This window comes from Eriocheir sinensis, chromosome 7 (assembly GCF_024679095.1).
Source record: "Eriocheir sinensis breed Jianghai 21 chromosome 7, ASM2467909v1, whole genome shotgun sequence".
In the NCBI taxonomy this organism is placed as follows: Eukaryota; Metazoa; Arthropoda; class Malacostraca; order Decapoda; family Varunidae; genus Eriocheir; species Eriocheir sinensis.
In genome coordinates, this window is record NC_066515.1 from 20,261,408 (window position 1) to 20,278,922 (window position 17,515).

At 41.8% G+C, this 17,515-nt stretch overlaps 1 protein-coding gene and 1 long non-coding RNA gene across 7 annotated transcripts in view; one reads left to right on the plus strand and one right to left on the minus strand.

Moving 5' to 3' along the window:
• LOC126994319 (epidermal growth factor receptor substrate 15-like 1) overlaps positions 1–17,515 on the plus strand; it is a 49,439-nt gene that overhangs the window by 24,614 nt on the left and 7,310 nt on the right. For 5 of the 6 annotated variants that reach the window (XM_050853647.1, XM_050853655.1, XM_050853669.1 and 2 more), the window contains 9 exons: positions 2,657–2,812; positions 3,774–3,863; positions 7,989–8,051; positions 12,978–13,175; positions 14,086–14,274; positions 15,259–15,319; positions 15,492–15,574; positions 15,893–16,000; positions 16,183–16,488. In XM_050853647.1, the coding sequence (XP_050709604.1) occupies positions 2,657–2,812; positions 3,774–3,863; positions 7,989–8,051; positions 12,978–13,175; positions 14,086–14,274; positions 15,259–15,319; positions 15,492–15,574; positions 15,893–16,000; positions 16,183–16,488 (1,254 nt within the window). The remainder of the gene's footprint in view (positions 1–2,656; positions 2,813–3,773; positions 3,864–7,988; positions 8,052–12,977; positions 13,176–14,085; positions 14,275–15,258; positions 15,320–15,491; positions 15,575–15,892; positions 16,001–16,182; positions 16,489–17,515) is intronic. The other variant, XM_050853673.1, reaches the window with a different exon arrangement.
• LOC126994368 (uncharacterized) lies at positions 10,253–12,970 on the minus strand. Its single transcript, XR_007749065.1, has 2 exons — positions 12,181–12,970; positions 10,253–12,047 (listed from the first exon to the last, which is right to left on the minus strand). It is a non-coding gene; the product is annotated as an uncharacterized LOC126994368 (long non-coding RNA).

Below are 17,515 nucleotides of genomic sequence, written 5' to 3' on the forward strand. Positions count from 1 at the left end.
ATACAGGAAGCAGGATAAACAAACACAACCCATCATAAGAGTAACCTAGATGGATCACAGAGAGAGCGAAGGTGGTGAAAAAATGGCAATTGTAAGACTGATCGAATCTAATATGAATGTTAGCATAAATAAATACAGGAAGCAGCATAAACAAGACAACCCATCATAAGAGTAACCTAGATGGATCACACAAAGAGAGCAAAGGTGGTTAATCTGTCCGCTGCGATTGACATGGATTTGGCCTTCACTGGTAGCCTGGTAACATATATAGTCCCAGGTCTTTCTCTGCCTCTGTGGTGGATTGTGGAGTGTTTCCCACATGGTATTGGTATGCTGGATATTCCCTCCCAAGGTGCAAGGCTTTACATTTTTCTTCATTGAATTGTAGCAGCCACTTTTTGATCCATTCCTGGAGCTTGGTGATGTCTTCTTGTCGGAAATCCGCAGTCAAGGGGTTAAAGAATGACAATTGTGAGAGCGAAATGTCATACAACGGAGCCAAAAGGAGCGGCGAGTAGTGGGCTTTTTTTTTTTATACTCTTTTTATTGCCCTTGAGCTGTGTCCTCTGATGTATAAAAAAAAACCCACATCAGGTGAGCGAAGGAAATAAAAAAATAACAATCGTAAGAGCGAAGTAGTAAACAAACCATCACTAAGTGGGGGAGACCTGTACTAACATGCACTCGATGAAGGAAAGGGGAGGGGCCTATTTGCCAGGTTAACTTGAGTAGTGGCTGGCAGGTTGGCAGGACACGGTATAGGCCTAGCGCAGCATGAGAAGACCTGCATCCCCCCGTAACACTGATCTAGTCTGCAGTGGGGATATCTGGCAGCCTGTACGCACCCTAACAACTAGTCCTCACATCAGGGAGAATGCTGAACCTAGTTGCCGATGATGTTGATATTAGCTCTTAAACGGTGGCAGTATTTAAAGAGTAGCTCCCTCAAAATGAATGGTCTATATATAGTCACTGCCGACCTTAGGACCGTAGCATAAATATAATTACGCCGCATAATGGATGTTTTAACTGGCGTCTTTATATAAATTCTACCGCAATCTGGAAGTGTTGTTATATTTCTGCCGTATAAAACTGACTGGCTGAATTTTGGACCGTCTGTCTATAGCTTCACCACAGTCTGAGGGTTAATCTTTGTCTTTATATTTCATTACACTGTCCTGCCTGGGGGTTGAGATGGCATGTTCCTCCCTTCTCCCTTGTTTACCTGCAACAATAAATTATCAATCAGTCTATACCTCAGTGCAATATTCGAGAGCACTAATTCTGAGAGTATGGGTCCTTATCTTCATCTTTCATCTCTATACCTCAGAAGATCTATCATCTCAACCTCAGCGAGTGCAATATATCAGACCAGTGTTTAACTTCGGCACAATTATTTCAAAGCCGTATTCTCCCTGAGCACTAATTTTGAGAGTATGGGTCCTTATCTTCATCTTTCATCTCTATACCTCAGAAGATCTATCATCTCTACCCCAGCGAGTGCAATATATCAGACCAGTGTTTAACTTCGGCACAATTATTTCAAAACCGTATTCTCCCTGAGCACTAATTTTGAGAGTATGGGTCCTTATCTTCATCTTTCATCTCTATACCTCAGCACAATATAACTATCGTATCTTTACCTCAGCGAGAGCAATATTTCATACCAGCATTTCAACTTCACAATTATTTCAAAGCCGTTTTCTCCCTGATGTGCAACTAATTAATCAGGTGTGTACAAGCGCCAGGCATCCCCTCACAACATGTATGGACCGCTGGTAGTCATGTTAATCGTAGTGGCGTGTAGGTTTATTTTTTGCAACTGTGGCAGAATCATAGTGACCTTTGCTCTGCCCTCAAGTGTGTGCGAGTGCGTTGAGGCAGTGATGGTAGTGGTAGAAGAAGGGGTGCTACCAGACACACCTCCTATGCTCTGTGATATTATAGTGTTTTGTTCTCTCTCATGTGTGTGTACGTGTGTTGAGTGGGATGGTGGCTGAGAGGAAAGGACTGTCACTCACCTTCTATGCTCTTTTGCTCTCTCTCATGTGTATGTGTGTGTGTGTGTGTGTGTTGAGGAGTGCGATAGTGACTCAGAGGAAAGGACTGACACTCACCTCTTATGCTCTTTTGTTCTCTCAAGTGTGTGTGTGTGTCTGTTGTGAGGTACTGAGAGAGAGAAAGAGGCTGCAAAACACTTCTAAATGCACTGTGACCTTATATAGTGTTTGCCTCTGTACCAAGTGTGTGTGTGTGTGTGTGTTGGGGTGATGATAATTGTGAGGATGTTGGTTATGAGTGTGTGTGTGTGTGTGTGTGTGTGTGTGTGTTAGTAGCAGCCGAAGGAGGTTAAACAGGACACCACTAATGCACTGTCCCCTCCAAATATGTGCGTGTGTGTGTGTTTATATTTACCTAGTTGTGTGTGTATGTATGTGTGTGTGTGTTAGCAAAGGTAATAAAACTATTAACAGAGGAAGGGGGTTACACGGCACCACTAATGCACTGTCCCCTTGAAATATGTGTGTGTGTGTGTGTGTGTGTGTGTGTGTGTGTGTGTGTGTGTGTGTGTGTGTGTGTTTAGTAGAGACAACAACAGACGAGGGGCATTACCGGGGGCACCACTAACGCACCTCCCCTTCCCCCCTCCCCCCAGGTCGTCCCCGCCAAGCCCCAGTACACTAACCCCGAGCTGCAGTTGGTGGCGGACGAGATCGAGGAGCTCAACGCCGACAAGCTGAAGTTAGAGGCGGAGATCCAGCAGAAGGAGGCCGGCATTAGGGTAAAGAATAACGAGATCAAGAACCTACAGGTACGTGGCGCCTTCATGCTGGATTTGTACACTTATCTATTTATTTTTTCCTTAAGTTGTGTGTTGTTATGGATGTATATATGTGAAGAAAAGTCTGCTTTGTGTTTGGATGTGTTACTGTTTTCTTGTTACGCAGGAGTTAGAATCAGAGGGTCAGAATGAGTTAGAGGATCTATTATAGGGTTAGAATGAGTTAGAGAGTGAGTCAAAGGGTTAGAATGGGTTAGGGAATCAGTTAGAGGGTTAGAATGAGTTAGATAATCAATTAAGAGGGTTAAAATGAGTTGTAGAATCAATTATGGGGTTAGAATGGGATAGAGAATGAGTCAGATGGTCAGAATGAGTTAGGGAATCAAATAGTGGGTTAGAATGAGATAGAGAGTGAGTCAGATGGTCAGAATGAGTTAGGGAATCAATCAGAGGGTTAGAATGAATTAGAAAATCAATTAGTGGGTCAGAATGAGTTAGAGAATCAATGAGGGGGTTAGAATGAGTTAGAGAGTGAGTCAGAGGGTCAGAATGAGTTAGGGAACAAATTAGTGGGATTAGAATGAGATAGAGAATGAGTGAAAGGGTCAGCATCAGTTAGAGAGATTTATAAGTTACTGCAAAACATTCCCATATTCTCCCTTCTATGTTGATGTGTGCTTGTGTCCTCAGACCGAGCTGGACACCCTCTTATCTACCCTGTGAATCAATGAGGGTTAGAATCAGTAAAGAATCAGCCAGAGGGTCAATCATGTAGAGAGAATCGGAGGTTACTGCTGTTGCTTTCTCAATATCTCCCTGTTGTGTTGTTGCCCTCAGACCAAGCCGGACACACTCTCATGTACCCTGTGAATCAATGAGTGTCAGAATCAGTTAACGAATTAGAGGGTCAGAATCATTTAGAGAGAATTAGACATCATTGCTATTACTCTCATTTTCTACCTGTTGTGTTGACGTCTGTCCGCTCCCTCAGACCGAGCTGGACACACTCTCATCAACCCTTCGGCAGCTAGAGCACCAGAAGGGGGCGGCACAACAGCGGCTGGACGACCTCGGCAGCCAGGTAAGGCGGCGCGGCATGGTGCAACCCCCCACCCCTTAGGCCATGCCCCCCTAGACTCAGGCTCAGATGTAGGCTAGATCTGTTATGTGTCCTCACTCTGCCAGGCTGCGGTGTGTTGTGTGGTTGGTGTTGCTCTGGTTTGGGCTCGTATCGGGGAAAGGAATGTGGGAGAATGTGATGTCAAGGGAGTGTATCAAGTCACCTCTCCACCCGAAATTGACCTCTCTTTTGACCGCTCTCTACTTTTGTGTGTTGTGGGAGCGGTGAGTAGCGGGCTTTTTTTTTCTTTACTCTTTTTGTTGCCCTTGAGCCGTCTCCTTTGTAAGAAAAAAAATGTCAGGGGAAAGAAATGAGAGTGCGATTGTTTTCATGTCTAAAAATCGTTCTTTAAGACTCGTATCAGGTAAAAGGAAATGTAGGAAAGTGCTGCGTTATGGGAAAAGAAATGTGGGAGAGTGTGACGTCAGGGGAAAGGAAATGAGGAAAAGTGCAATGTCAAGGGAAATGTGGAATGGTGAGACATTATGGGAAAGGAAATGTGGAAAAGTGCGATTTCGAGGTACAAGAGAAATGTGGAAGAATGTAATGTCAGGGGAAGAGAAATGAGGAAAGTGCAGTTATTTTCATGTCTAAAAGTCGTTCTGGTGAAGACTCGTATCAGGGGGAAAATTTTATAAGTCCAGTTTTTTCCACCATTACGTATATATAAGAACCCAATTTTTTCCACCATTTCACAATTTTGCTGGGTCTTTTTTTCCCAACTTTTCAATTTTTTACAAGTCCAGTTTTTCCCACCATTACGTAGATATAAGAACCCAATTTTTTCCAACATTTCACATATTTGCTGGGTCTTTTTTTTTCCCAACTTTTCAATTTTTTACAAGTCCAATTTTTTCCACCATAACATTTACATAAGAAGTTAATTATTCCCACCATTCCCTTATTTACAAGCTCATTTTTCTCCACTATTTACTTTCCATATGGCGTCAACTTTCCGACAATCCTTTCCTCCTGACCCGAGAACAAACCAGCGCAGTGCATACCAGCAGGCCAACACACCCTAGCTGGCCCCCCTAAGCACCATTGTAATAGACCACATAGCTTAGAGAGCATGTTAGATCACTGGCCAGGCACCCACGCACAGCTAGACCCCCTTAAGAGCTACCTCAACACTGCCCTGCCCCTCCAGTTACCCCCTTATCACCAGAGGAAGTACCCATGTCTAGTTGAGTGATGTACTGCCCAGGCTTATCATACCCCCATTACGTTATTTCATGCATTTTAGATATATCATGGTAAGGGTAAGTCTGGGTATTACATCATGGCCTGTGTTCTCAAATGCTTTCGACTCTCACAAACACTATTTCTCAAGGCCACAAAAGAGGTTAGTTGGGTTCCCATGAGTGGTTTTTCATGTTCATGGTCCAGAAGCCTTGTCAGACTCTCACTAGGCTCATAGAACTACCATTTTCCAAGGCCACAAAGAGATTATTAGTCCAGTTCTTATGAGGGTTTTTCATGTTAATGGTCCAGAAGCCTTTGTCAAACTATTACTAGGCTCATAAAACTACTACCAATGGAAATAGTAATATAGCCTCTACGAAAGCCATGTCATAACTAGGCTCATAAACTACTACCCATGGAAATAGTAATATAGCCTCTACAAAAGCCTTGTCAAATTATCACTAGACTCATAAACTACTCATGGAAATACTAATACAACTTCCATGAAAACCTTGTCAAATTATCACTGGACTGGACTCCTAAACTACTCATGTAAATAGTAATATAGCCTCTATGAATTTTGTGTCATATTATCACTAGACTTATAAACTACTACCCATGGAAATGCTAATGTAGCCTCCATGAAAGCCTTGTCAAATTATCACTAGACTCATAAACTACTACCCATGGAAATACTAATACAACCTCGATGAAAGCCTTGTCAAATGTGGGCGTGTGAGTCTTGAAATGTTTGAGAATGCTGGCCTGTGACGTCATCAGCTTACTCTTTGGTTTAACATGGACAGAAAGAGAGGAGGAGGAGGAGGAGGCAATCATTCTCACGTTTATAGTCCAGGTATCAAGAGTTCAGGAGTTTATAGTTTCCAGTATCTCCCTGCTATTATATCTTGGTACTCCAGAGAGCTATTGTATTATCTATTATTTTTTTGGTATTTTGAGGGTTCCTGTCACCACCTTCACATACAAGCTGCCAGTCATTTTCTCTACTTTTTGGGGGAAACTGAAAAAAAGAAACATTAATGCTTGAATATACTTCCTTCCTGACTAAACAAGATTGAAAATAAACGCTTGCATGAGGGTACTGGTAACATGAGGAGCCTTGATGGTGTTTGCCGAGCCTGGAGTGTGCGACGCATCAGCCATGTTGTGAAGCTGTAGTCTGACGCGAGTGTGAAGTCTGTATGGGTGCGGTCCAAGCCTCTACAGCGCTGCCACATCACCCCTGATATGTCACACCCTCTCATGTGTCAGATATTTTGTATTCTTTTATTTTTATTTTTATTTTATTTTTTGTCCTCCCCACCCTCTCATGTGTCAGATATTTTGTATTCTTTTATTTTTATTTTTATTTTATTTTTTGTCCTCCCCACAGCGCCGCCACATCACTGCTAAGACATCATACCCTCTCATATGTCAGCTATTAGTCTTTTATTTTTATTTTTATTTACTTATTTTTCTACGGCAAAGGAAACAGCTCAAGGGCATATCAGGACATCTCTCCTTTCGTATTTGACCTTGCTTTCGGCCACCTCTTTTGTTTCTTTTTTAGGAGCAGCGAGTAGAGGGCTTTTTTTTATTATTGTTTTCTTTTTTTGTGTGCCCTTGAGCTGCCTCCTTTGTTGTAAAAAAACAAAAAAAACAAAAAAAACAATAATAATGAGGGAAAAAAAACGCTAATCACTGCTCCTGTGCGCTAAATATTCCGTACACTCGCTTTTTCCTTCATCGGAGCAGCGTATAGCAGGCTTGTTTTGTTGATGTTTTTGTTTTTTGCCCCTTGAGCTGCCTTCCTCACTATAACAAAGATTAAAAAAGGCTAGATGTTGTGTCACCCCTGATACATGACTCCCATATGTCAGTCATTTACTATTTGAAACTGTCTACTAAATATTCTGTCTCCTCAACTTTTTATTTTTTTATTTTTTTTATTTTTATAGCAGTGATTTTTTTTTTTTTCATTGTTTTATTTTTTTGCCGGCGCCACATGACCTTGAAGTTGCAGCACCAAGACAAAAGCCCCAATAATCATCATCATTTTTTTGCCCTTGAGCTGTTTCCTTTACTGTAAAAAAAAATGCAAGGCCAGGGTCAGTTCTTAGACTCCTTCAACTCACATCAATCATTTCTAAAGGCGAAAAAAGAGGTAAAATATATCCTCTTGAGTGTTCTTTAGAGTCCATGATCCAGAAGCCCTGTCCAATTTCCACCAGGGTTAAAAATCTACCCCCTGGAAAGTCCCACAACTTCCACAAAAGCCACGTCAAATGTGTGTAAGTGCTCGGGTGACGAAATGTTTAATAGTACGGACCTAGATTTGGCAGTGCTGCGGCCAGGGGACTTCTTGAACGGGACCCACCCAGTCGGACTTCATAGCTGGGTCTGACTACAGTGTGGCAGGAGGTAGCATGGCACGCGGGGTTGGCACACACGGAGGAGTTGGGGGTTGATCTCTCAGTCACTCATTTCTGTTTTGTGTTCATAATAGCAATGATGGGTGAACTTTTTTGTTTTTGTTTTGTTTTGCCCTTGATCTGTTTCCTGTATTGTATAAAGTAATGAATTCTAGACAGGGGCATCCAAAACTAGCAAACAGACCCAAGGAAGGATGAATTCACTGCCTATAACACACAGTAATGGCATGTCGGTACTAATAAACAGACCCAGAACATACCCCAGCACAACCCCTGCCCCTGACCTGCCAACCCTGCCCGTGCCTCCCATCGCTTGGTTAACCATTACCCTGTTCTTTATTTTGTCATCACCCTGTTTACTTTGTGTTACGAGCCACGCAGACCAGAAGCTGTTATCCCTCTTGGTGCCTTGAGCCAGCACAGCGAGGTAGTCTTAACCCGCCTTACTGAGTTATGTTGAAATCTGCAGAAAAAGGTCCTAGAGGGGGAACGGAATGACCTACAAGCCCTGATTGAGGCCGAGCTGGAAGAGGTAATGAATGATGATCTTGTAGCCATGACACCACCAAAGGAGGAAGCAGGAAAGCCGTGTCTTGAATCTCTCTGTCTCTTTATTCATTTGTTTGATTCGCTTTTGTTTTCCATGTTGATTTGGATTCCTTAAGAGGCGCAAGCTTCCCAAAACATGTCATTGTGTTGTCATCTTTCCTGCTTTGCTCACTGTGTTTCCCATGTTCCATTGACGTGTCTTAACTGGTCGTCATGTGTAGAGTGTTGCCAAGATGTGGAGCACTTGAGTCACACACCAATACACTTGGATTCCTTGGCTCCAGGACATTTCCAAGCTGGGTGTTAGAGCAACTGTACATTATTAAATCTAGTTATAGTCTACTTCATTAACTTTACTTCCATGATGGACAAGTGTGGCATCGGGAGGAGAAGGAGTGTAAGGGACAAGCCATTCTTTTCTAGTTTGCAATGGGAAAGATAGATTACACATTGCAGGAAGAACCAGAAATGAGTTGCAAGGGAAAAATGACCTTGTATGTAGCGTACTGAGGGTCACTTTCCCCTTGCAACGTGTGTCTTGTTCTTCCTGTAATATCGTCACCTTCGTAAACAAACCGCCTAAGTCATTATTTTCTACTTTACAGGAAATCAGAAAAGAACTGTCATTATCTTATTTGACTTAAGATTTAGGCAGAAATGAAAAGGTCAATTCTAGAACACTCAAACCCTGAATGACGAAGGCAACTATACATGATGAAAAATTGATGTAGACAAAAACCTGGAAATCACTGAAAAATGACTTAGGCAATTATTTTATGAGGGTGACGGACGATATGTACCCAGACTTTCCCATTGCAAGCGAGAAAAAATGTCTGTCTCTTCCATCCCTTCCCCTCCGGCCGCCTCAAATGTGACAGTAGTAAATCTAGCCCTCAACTGGTGGTGGTGGTGGCGGCATTTTGGTGTTGACTAACTGGGGCTGACTGAGGGCTGTGTTTAGCCTATCCATGACTGTACATAGTAAATTGATAAATACTTGACTAATGGAGGAAGTAGGGAAGGTTAGTCATTTTTCTTGCTTGGATGTAGAGACGAGTGTGAATTTATTTTAGCTAACATAGTAAATGGGTGATAGATATACTTCACTAATGGAGGAAGGAAAGGAAGATTAGTAATTTTTCTTGCCTAGATGTAGAGATGAGCGTGAATTTATTTTATCTAATATAGTAAATGATAAATACTTCACTAATGGGGGAAGTAAAGGGAAGGTTAGTCATTTTTCTTGCCCAGATATAGAGACAAGTGTGAGTTTGTTTATTATGGTTAAATCTTCTCGTAAGGACAATGTTAGTATTTTATGGTTAGGTCAAAGAGTGTGGGTGTATTTTGCTCATTGTGGTTAATTCATCTTGTAAGGACATTATTTTTTATGGTCAGGTCAAGTGTGGGTTTAATCTATTAAGGTTAAGTCATCTCGTAAGGACATTAGTTTTTTTGTGGTCAGGTCAAATGTGTGTTTATTTTATCTATTACGGTTAAGTCTTCTTGTAAGGGCAATGTTATAGTTATTTAATGCTTCGATGTAGAGATAACAGTGGGTATTTTAATTTATTATGCTTAAGTCACCTCACAAAGACATTACTATAGTTATTTAATGTTTAGAGGTGGAGATGAGAATGGATATCTTTATTTTATCATAGTCAAATCAGCTCATCTGGACAGTATTACAGCTTTATATTTGGTTAGGTGCAGAAAAAGGTGTGGATTTATCTTACTCTAGTCTAAGTTATTTCTAAGGACTGCTACATTTTCCTACCTGAACGTACTATAGAGAGTGGACGGATATGACGATAGATTATATTTTTACTTAAGTTTCCCATTACGACGGTATCACAGTATGTTTTCTTTTTTCTTGGTGAGGTATAGATTAGGAGAGCGACAAGAGGTGTGGGTTAATCTATATAAGTGTGATGTTGATTTAACGGTTTCATCATTACTAAGGTCGGTAACATAAGACAGTTTCGTTTCTCACATCAGCTGTTTCTAAAGGTCAAAGATGGGGTCAGTTGGGTTCTAATGAGTGTTTCTTCAGGTTCAGGGTACAAAAGAAGGGTCAAACTACCACCAAGGCTATAAAACTACTCCTGGAAATGCCCACTACTCTTATGAAGGCCTTGTCAGCTGTTTCTAAAGGTCAGAGGGGGTCAGTTGGGTTCTAATGAGTGTTTCTTCAGATTCAGGGTACAGAAGAAGGGTCAAACTACCACAAAGGCTATAAAACTACTACTGGGAATGCCTACTACTCTTACGAAAGCCTTGTCAGATATGTGTTCTTGGGCGACGAAGTGTTTTACAATATGACCCAAAGACCTAAATGAGACTCTATTCCTTGACGATCAGTAGTTTAGGAGGATGAACAGAAGTGTCAATTGAACCAAAGCCCCTAACTTGTCTTCTTAATTGAGTTTTAGTTTAGAGAGTGAACAGGAAGCTGAATCAATCCTTACAGTTTATTTACACAACAGTAAATTTACGATGTCAAAATGTAGCATAGAGGGTGAACAGAGACGTGAATCAGTTCTCATCCTAACTCACCATGAAGAACAGTATTAGCTTAGAAACTGAACCCAGGCGTGACTAAACCCATAGAGGTGTGGCGTGAGGTAAGTCCACAGGAGGGCGCACCTTTTCGACTTGTGCCAACCCTCCCTCCCTGCATGTGTGTCCAGCAGTGCACACCCACTCTAGCATAGCCATAGTTAGTCTTGCAAACGTAGCTGTGACATGCAGTACCTGACGCTCCTTCCTTTAAGCCTAGCTCCTTTACTAATAGCTGTAGTGTATCTTTAGTTGTAAGGTTTTGGATATTGAGAGGTGGCTTGTGAGGAGGGTAGATAGGTTATGCGATAGCTGGTTTTGTTGTTTTTATGATTTGAAATGTAAGGGGAACGATCTTAGGGTCTTTTGCCTGTTCATATACACCACTCCTAAGGGTTATGGTTAGAATGACATCCACACACAGCAAACAAATCCTGATAGCCCTTGTTCATGTTTGAGAGGCCAGGCTAAGGGGGCCACCTAAACACGCTCCTCTAACTTGACAATATAGACTGCATGCTGCCCTGTCTTCTTTCGGGTTAACTTCCCTCTGACGGACTAAGTCAAACTGTACTGAATGGCAACCAAGAACTCACCGTAACCTAAACACACACCACTAGTTTGACGATAGAAGACTGCATGCTGCCCTGTCTTCTTTGGGGTAACTTCCCTCTGACGGACTGAACTAAACTATACTGAATGGCAAATGAGACTGTCCACACCAAGAAATTAAAGACAACACCATATCGTAAAGACACACCCCTAGTTTGACGATAGAAGACTGCACGCTCCCCTGTCTTCTCGTGGGTAACTTCCCTCGTAATAGACTGAACTAAACTGTACTGAACAACAACCAAGACTGTCCACACCAAGAACTCAAATCACAACACCTTAACCTAAACGCAGACCCCTAGTTTGACGATAAAGACTGCACGCTACCCTGTCTTCTTGGGGGTAACGTCCCTCTGACAGACTGAACTAATCTCTACTGAATGGCAACTGAGACTGTCCACACCAAAACCTCCTTAAAGACTGAACTCCATAACAATGTAGTCTTGGTAAATATCTGAGGTTAATGGACTCTGTTGAATTTTATGATGCTGTAGAGACCTTTTATGAACATGTTGGGGTCTTGAAGTGATCTTAGACAAGCAAATACAACACTAGACCTTATGTTATCTAATGGGCTTAAAATTATCTCACTTGAATACAACAGTTTAGAGTTCTTTAGTAATCATCATGAGGTTTTAAAATGATCTTAGGTGAATATGATAACAGTTCAAGGTCCTTTTGGAAACATCTTGGGGTCTGAAAGTGATCTCTGTCAAATCCAATAACAATACAGGCCTTTGACAAACATCTAATGGTCTGAATATGATAACAATTTAGTCCTCCTGTCAAATGCAATAACTATAGAGACCTGTCATATTCATCTTAGGCTCTTAAAGTGATCTCTGTCAAATACAATAACAATACAGGCCTTTGACAAACATCTAATGGTCTGAATATGATAACAATTTAGTCCTTCTGTCAAATGCAATAACTATAGAGACCTATCATATTCATCTTAGGCTCTTAAAGTGATCTCTGTCAAATATGATAAGTTTAAAGTCATTTCACAAGCATCTCAGCATCTTGAAATGACCTCTGTTGAATACTATGACCATGTAAAATCTATATACATTTTAAGGTTTTCAAATAATCTCAAGTACAATAACAGTCCATTCTTAGGCATCTCAGCATCTTGAAATGGCCTCTGTTGAATACTATGACCATGTAAAGTATATAAACATTTTAGGGTCTTCAAATAATCTCAAGTACAATAACAGTCCATTCTTAAGCATCTCAGCATCTTGAAATGGCCTCTGTTGAATACTATGACAGTGTAAAGTATATAAACATTTTAGGGTCTTCAAATAATTTCTTGTACAATAACAGTTTAAAGTCCATTCTTAACCTGGTAGCAGCGGGGATCATGTTTCATAAAGGCGAGAAAAATGAGAAAAAAAATCACCACTCACACAAACCATTTCATAATATATATCAACACATTTGTGATCAGTATGCATCATCTATTTTGGAGGGTTTATATCATGGCACAAATTTGACCTGTCACTGCTACCGGGTTAAGCATCTCAGCATCTTGAAATGACCTGTGTTGAATACTATGACCATGTAAAATATATAAACATCTTAGGGTCTTCAAATAATCCCAAATATACAATAACAGATTAGAGTTCAGTGTCTTCAAACTCTCTGTCTGTCTTGCACCGGGAGTCACACAGGAGGTCACGCCACAAAACCCTTATCCTAGTAGCCACTCTCACACTCTGGTCCTGGGCTTCCGCAGGTGGCCAAGCTTCGGGCACAAGTGGAGGAGCAGGAAACCAGTCTGAAGGCCCAGGAGGAGGAGGTCATGTCCAAGAGGCAGGAGCTGACGGACCTCAAGAACCAGGAGACCCAGCTGGAGGAGAGTGTGGCCCTGATGAAGAAGAGGATAGATGAGCTCAGTATTACCCAGCAGGAGACACAGCTACACATATCACAGGTAACGGCTTTTTTTTTCACATTTGTTTGCTTTTTTTCACATTTGTTTCCTTTTTTTTTCACATTTGTCTACTTTTTTCTTCATTTCTTTACTTATTTTCACATTTGTTTCCTTTTTTTTCACATTTGTCTACTTTTTTCTTCATTTCTTTACTTATTTTCACATTTGTTTCCTTTTTTTTCACATTTGTTTCCTTTTTCTTCATTTCTTTACTTATTTTCACATTTGTTTCCTTTTTTTTCACATTTGTCTACTTTTTTCTTCATTTCTTCTTTTTTGTCTTCAGATTTGTCTTGTCTGTCTTATACTTCTTTATCATTATTATCTTCACCGTCCTCATCTTCCTCATTTGTCTTCTTTTGTCATCTTTTCTTCTGATTTTCTTCTTCGTGTTTATCGTTGTCTTCTACTTCTTCTTGGTCTTCTTGTTCTTCTTTATTATCATCTTCACCATCCTCATCTTTCCTCTTTGTCTTCAGCATCATCTTTTCTTCTTTTTCTTCTTCTTTGTCTTCTTGTTCTTCTTTATTATCATCTTCACCATCCTCATCTTTCCTCTTTGTCTTCAGCATCATCATCTTTTCTTTTTCTTCTTCTTTGTCTTCTTGTTCTTCTTTATTATTATCTTCACCATCCTCATCTTTCCTCTTTGTTTTCAGCAGCATCATCTTTTCTTCCTTTTCTTCTTTGTCTTCATGTTTTTCATTGTCTTCTACTTCTTTGTCTTCTTGTTCTTCATCATAATCATCATCATCCTCCTCCTCTGTCACTCTACAGGAAATACTGGAGCTCTTTCACGTCTCATCTATGAATAACAATACCTAATTAACCTTTTACGGACCTTAAGGATCACTAGTTGCATTGCCGTCACTCTACAGGAAATACTGAAGCCCTTTGATATCCCTTCCAGGCACGCATGAAGATAGGGGAGCTGCAGGACCAGGAGAACCACATGGCAGAGATCTTGATACATTACGACTCGGCCATATCGTCTGGGGATGCCTCGTCCCTCTCCGAGTCGTCCTTGAGGGAGGTTACGCCTGTCTTCAACGACCCAAGCTTCCTGCACATAGGACCCACACCCACCACCAGCCCCAAGGTGAGTCCTGTTTTCTGTCTTCCTGTTGGGCTGAGGGAGGGAGTTATGAGCCTTGTGTTTGGGTATGATATTATGATGTTCTTCCCTCACCTCTCACCCACCACCAGCCCCAAGGTGAGTCGGGGTCGTCTGTCTTTGTAAGGGCCTGAGGGAGGGAGTTACGAGCGTTGTGTTGGGTGTGATATTGTTTTTTATAGTAAAGGAGGCAGCTGAAGGGCAAGAAAAAGTGTGAGGAAATTAAAATCCCATTAATCGCTGAAAGATAGTAGTAAAGAGGGGCCAAAAGAGAGGTCAATTTCGAGTGGAGAAGTGTCTCGATACTCTCCTCTTGAGTAATGATAGTATTATGTTGTGTTAGATCTTTCGTACTTAGTTTAGGAGGTGGAGTAGAAAGTCCTTCCTTCACCTCACACTCACAACCAGTCCTGAGGTGAGTAGGAGTGTTAAAGGGTTTCGTGTGGGTGGAGAATACAGATGTGCAGGAAAGGGAAGTGAAGAAAGTGCATAGATGTGGTAGAGAGAGATGAAGAAATGATATAGATGTTAGACAGATAGATGAAGAAACTATAGATACAGAAAAGAGAGCTCAGGAAACTATAGATGCCGTAATGATAGGTAAAGAAACTATAAGGAAGGAGAAGTGAAGAAAGTGCATAGATATGGTAGAGATGAAGAAATTATATAGATGTAAGATAGATAGATGAAGAAACTATAGATGCAGAAAAGAGAGGTCAGGAAATTATAGATGAAGAAGAGAGAGGTTAGGAAACTATAGATGCCATAACGATAGGTAAAGAAACTGTAGATGAAGAAGAGAGGGGTCAGGAAACTATAGATGCAGAAGAGAGGGGTCAGGAAACTATAGATGCAGAAGAGAGGGGTCAGGAAACCATAGACGCTGTAATGATAGATAAAGAAACTATAGATGAAGCAACTCTATAGATGTGGTGTGACCTTATTAACCTTCTCTCCCTTAACCCACAGGAGTCCCCCAAGGAGCCAAATCCCCCTCAGCAGAATGGTTTGCCCTCCCAGGAAGCGATCAGTGAGTACGATTATTATATTATCATTTATTTAAGACTCCATTATTTTGTCATACATCTTGAGTCAGGGAGGTTAAGGAGAGTAACAGTAACATCTTTGCATCAATAAGTGTGGCTGGGTTTGGTTTCCTAATATCATCTCGTGTTGAAACGTCATCGTAATATTTTTCCCAGACGCCGCCAACAAGGCCAAGGATACTTCTTTCAGTGGCGGACACGACCCCTTCGGCTCAGCTTTCGGTGGACAGCAAAACAACGTAAGTATGAGTGACAAGTCCAGTACAGGGACCTCTCGTTGGTCTGTTAACGTGTACAAACTCCCATAAAAATAATGTCATGTTGTTGTGCTGCTAAGAGGGTGTGTGTGTTGCTATGTGTTGGCTGTTGTGAGTGTGGCAGTGTTTGTGTTGTGTAGTGGACGTTGTTGTGTTGCTAAGAGTGTGTGTTACTGTGTGTTGTCTGTTATGAGTGTGGGTATTTGTGTTGCTAAGAGGGTGTGTGTGTTGGCTGTTGTGAGTTTGGCAGTGTTTGTGTTGTGTAGGAGGCATTGTTGTCATGTTGCTCGGTGTTGGCAGGTGGATATGTTTGGCTCCTGGGACCACAATCCAGGCTCGGCCACCCCCAACCCAGCGCCCGCAGCAGCGGACCCCTTCGGAGGAGACGCCTTCGCCTCACAAAACAAGGTATGGAGGAACAGAGATTGATCATAACCATAAGTTTCTCTGAGCACTTCCATGGCCATCCAGATCACTTACGCCTCACCGCACACCCCACCTTCACACTTGCAGTAACCTCACACATATGTTGAGTTTTGACTAGTTTTTTCTTCTGTAAGGTATTAGTGACCTGTGGTTTTCCTCTGCAGGGTGCTAATGACCTGTTTGGAAGCGAGCCGTTCAGCGCAGGTGGTGGCGGTGGCGGCCCTCCCCCACGGCCAGAGAGCCCCACCCCCGCCCTGCCGCCCAAGAAGTCCAAGCAGCCACCCCCCAGGCCAGCCCCCCCCAAGACGCGGCCTACCAAGCCCCCGCCGCCGCAGATCAACTCCAACAATAACCCTACCAAGCCCGAGACCAACCCCGGCACCACGGATCCCTTCGGGGGTGGCTGGGGGGACAAGAGCAACACCGACAACTTTGCGGACTTTGCCAACTTTGCAGACTTCGATAACAAGGTAAGGTTGGCGCTCCTGCCGAGGCTCGTCCCACACCTGTCTGGCCCATGGGTCTTGTTAGCCGTTGCACCTGTCACCTGTTGTCCATAAATGTTCCATAAAGCATTCTGGAGGCAGCTAAATAGTGTTCAATCCTGTAAATGTTTTCTGGTATAACTGTTCAAGGAATTACATTGATGGTGTGTAAGGCCACTGTGCATGACTTAAGCTTTGACAAGTATGTTGATAAAAGCTGCTAAACTTGTATATTTATGTTTGCTTGGTTGTTATTTTGATTTTAAAGACATTTTGCAGCATCCATTAAACTGTTTATTGAAGAGACATTATTTTGAAAGAGAGCTCACATTTAGAATACCCAGTAAACTGAGTTGTAAATATGTGAAGTGATAGTAATGGGTACATGACTAAGATGCATGCAGGGGTTAAAGAGATAGACAGGCAGTGGATGATTAGAAAAAGACGACTCCTCAGCTGCAAACACCAAGACTCACACCAGTGCATCGGGAAGAAAACATGATTTGGGAATTACTTCAAACGTTACATTACATAAAACTTTGAGACTCACAGGCTGGTATTACAAGACACTTTGCCACATCACATCAGCTATTTCTAAAGGTCAAAGAGGGGATCAATCAGGTTTTAATGAGTGGCTCTTTAAGTGCATCGTACAGAAGAAGGGTCACACTACCACCAGGGTCATAAAACTACCTCTGGAAATGCCCACAACTCCTACGAAAGCCTTGGCAAATATGTGTTTTTGGGCGGGGAAATGTCTTGTAATACGACCCACAATGTCAGGAAAAACAAACACAATTAGGAATTTGTCAAAGGATTACATTACCAAAAACCTTGACTCATAATGGAAAAAAACAACATGATTAGGAATTAGTTGAAACGTTACATTACTTAAAACCTTGAGATTCACATTGGCAGGAAAAAAAACGTGATTGGAAATTAGTTAAAACATTACATAACTTAAAACCTTGAGATTCACATTGGCAGGAAAAAAAATTGTGATTGGAAATTA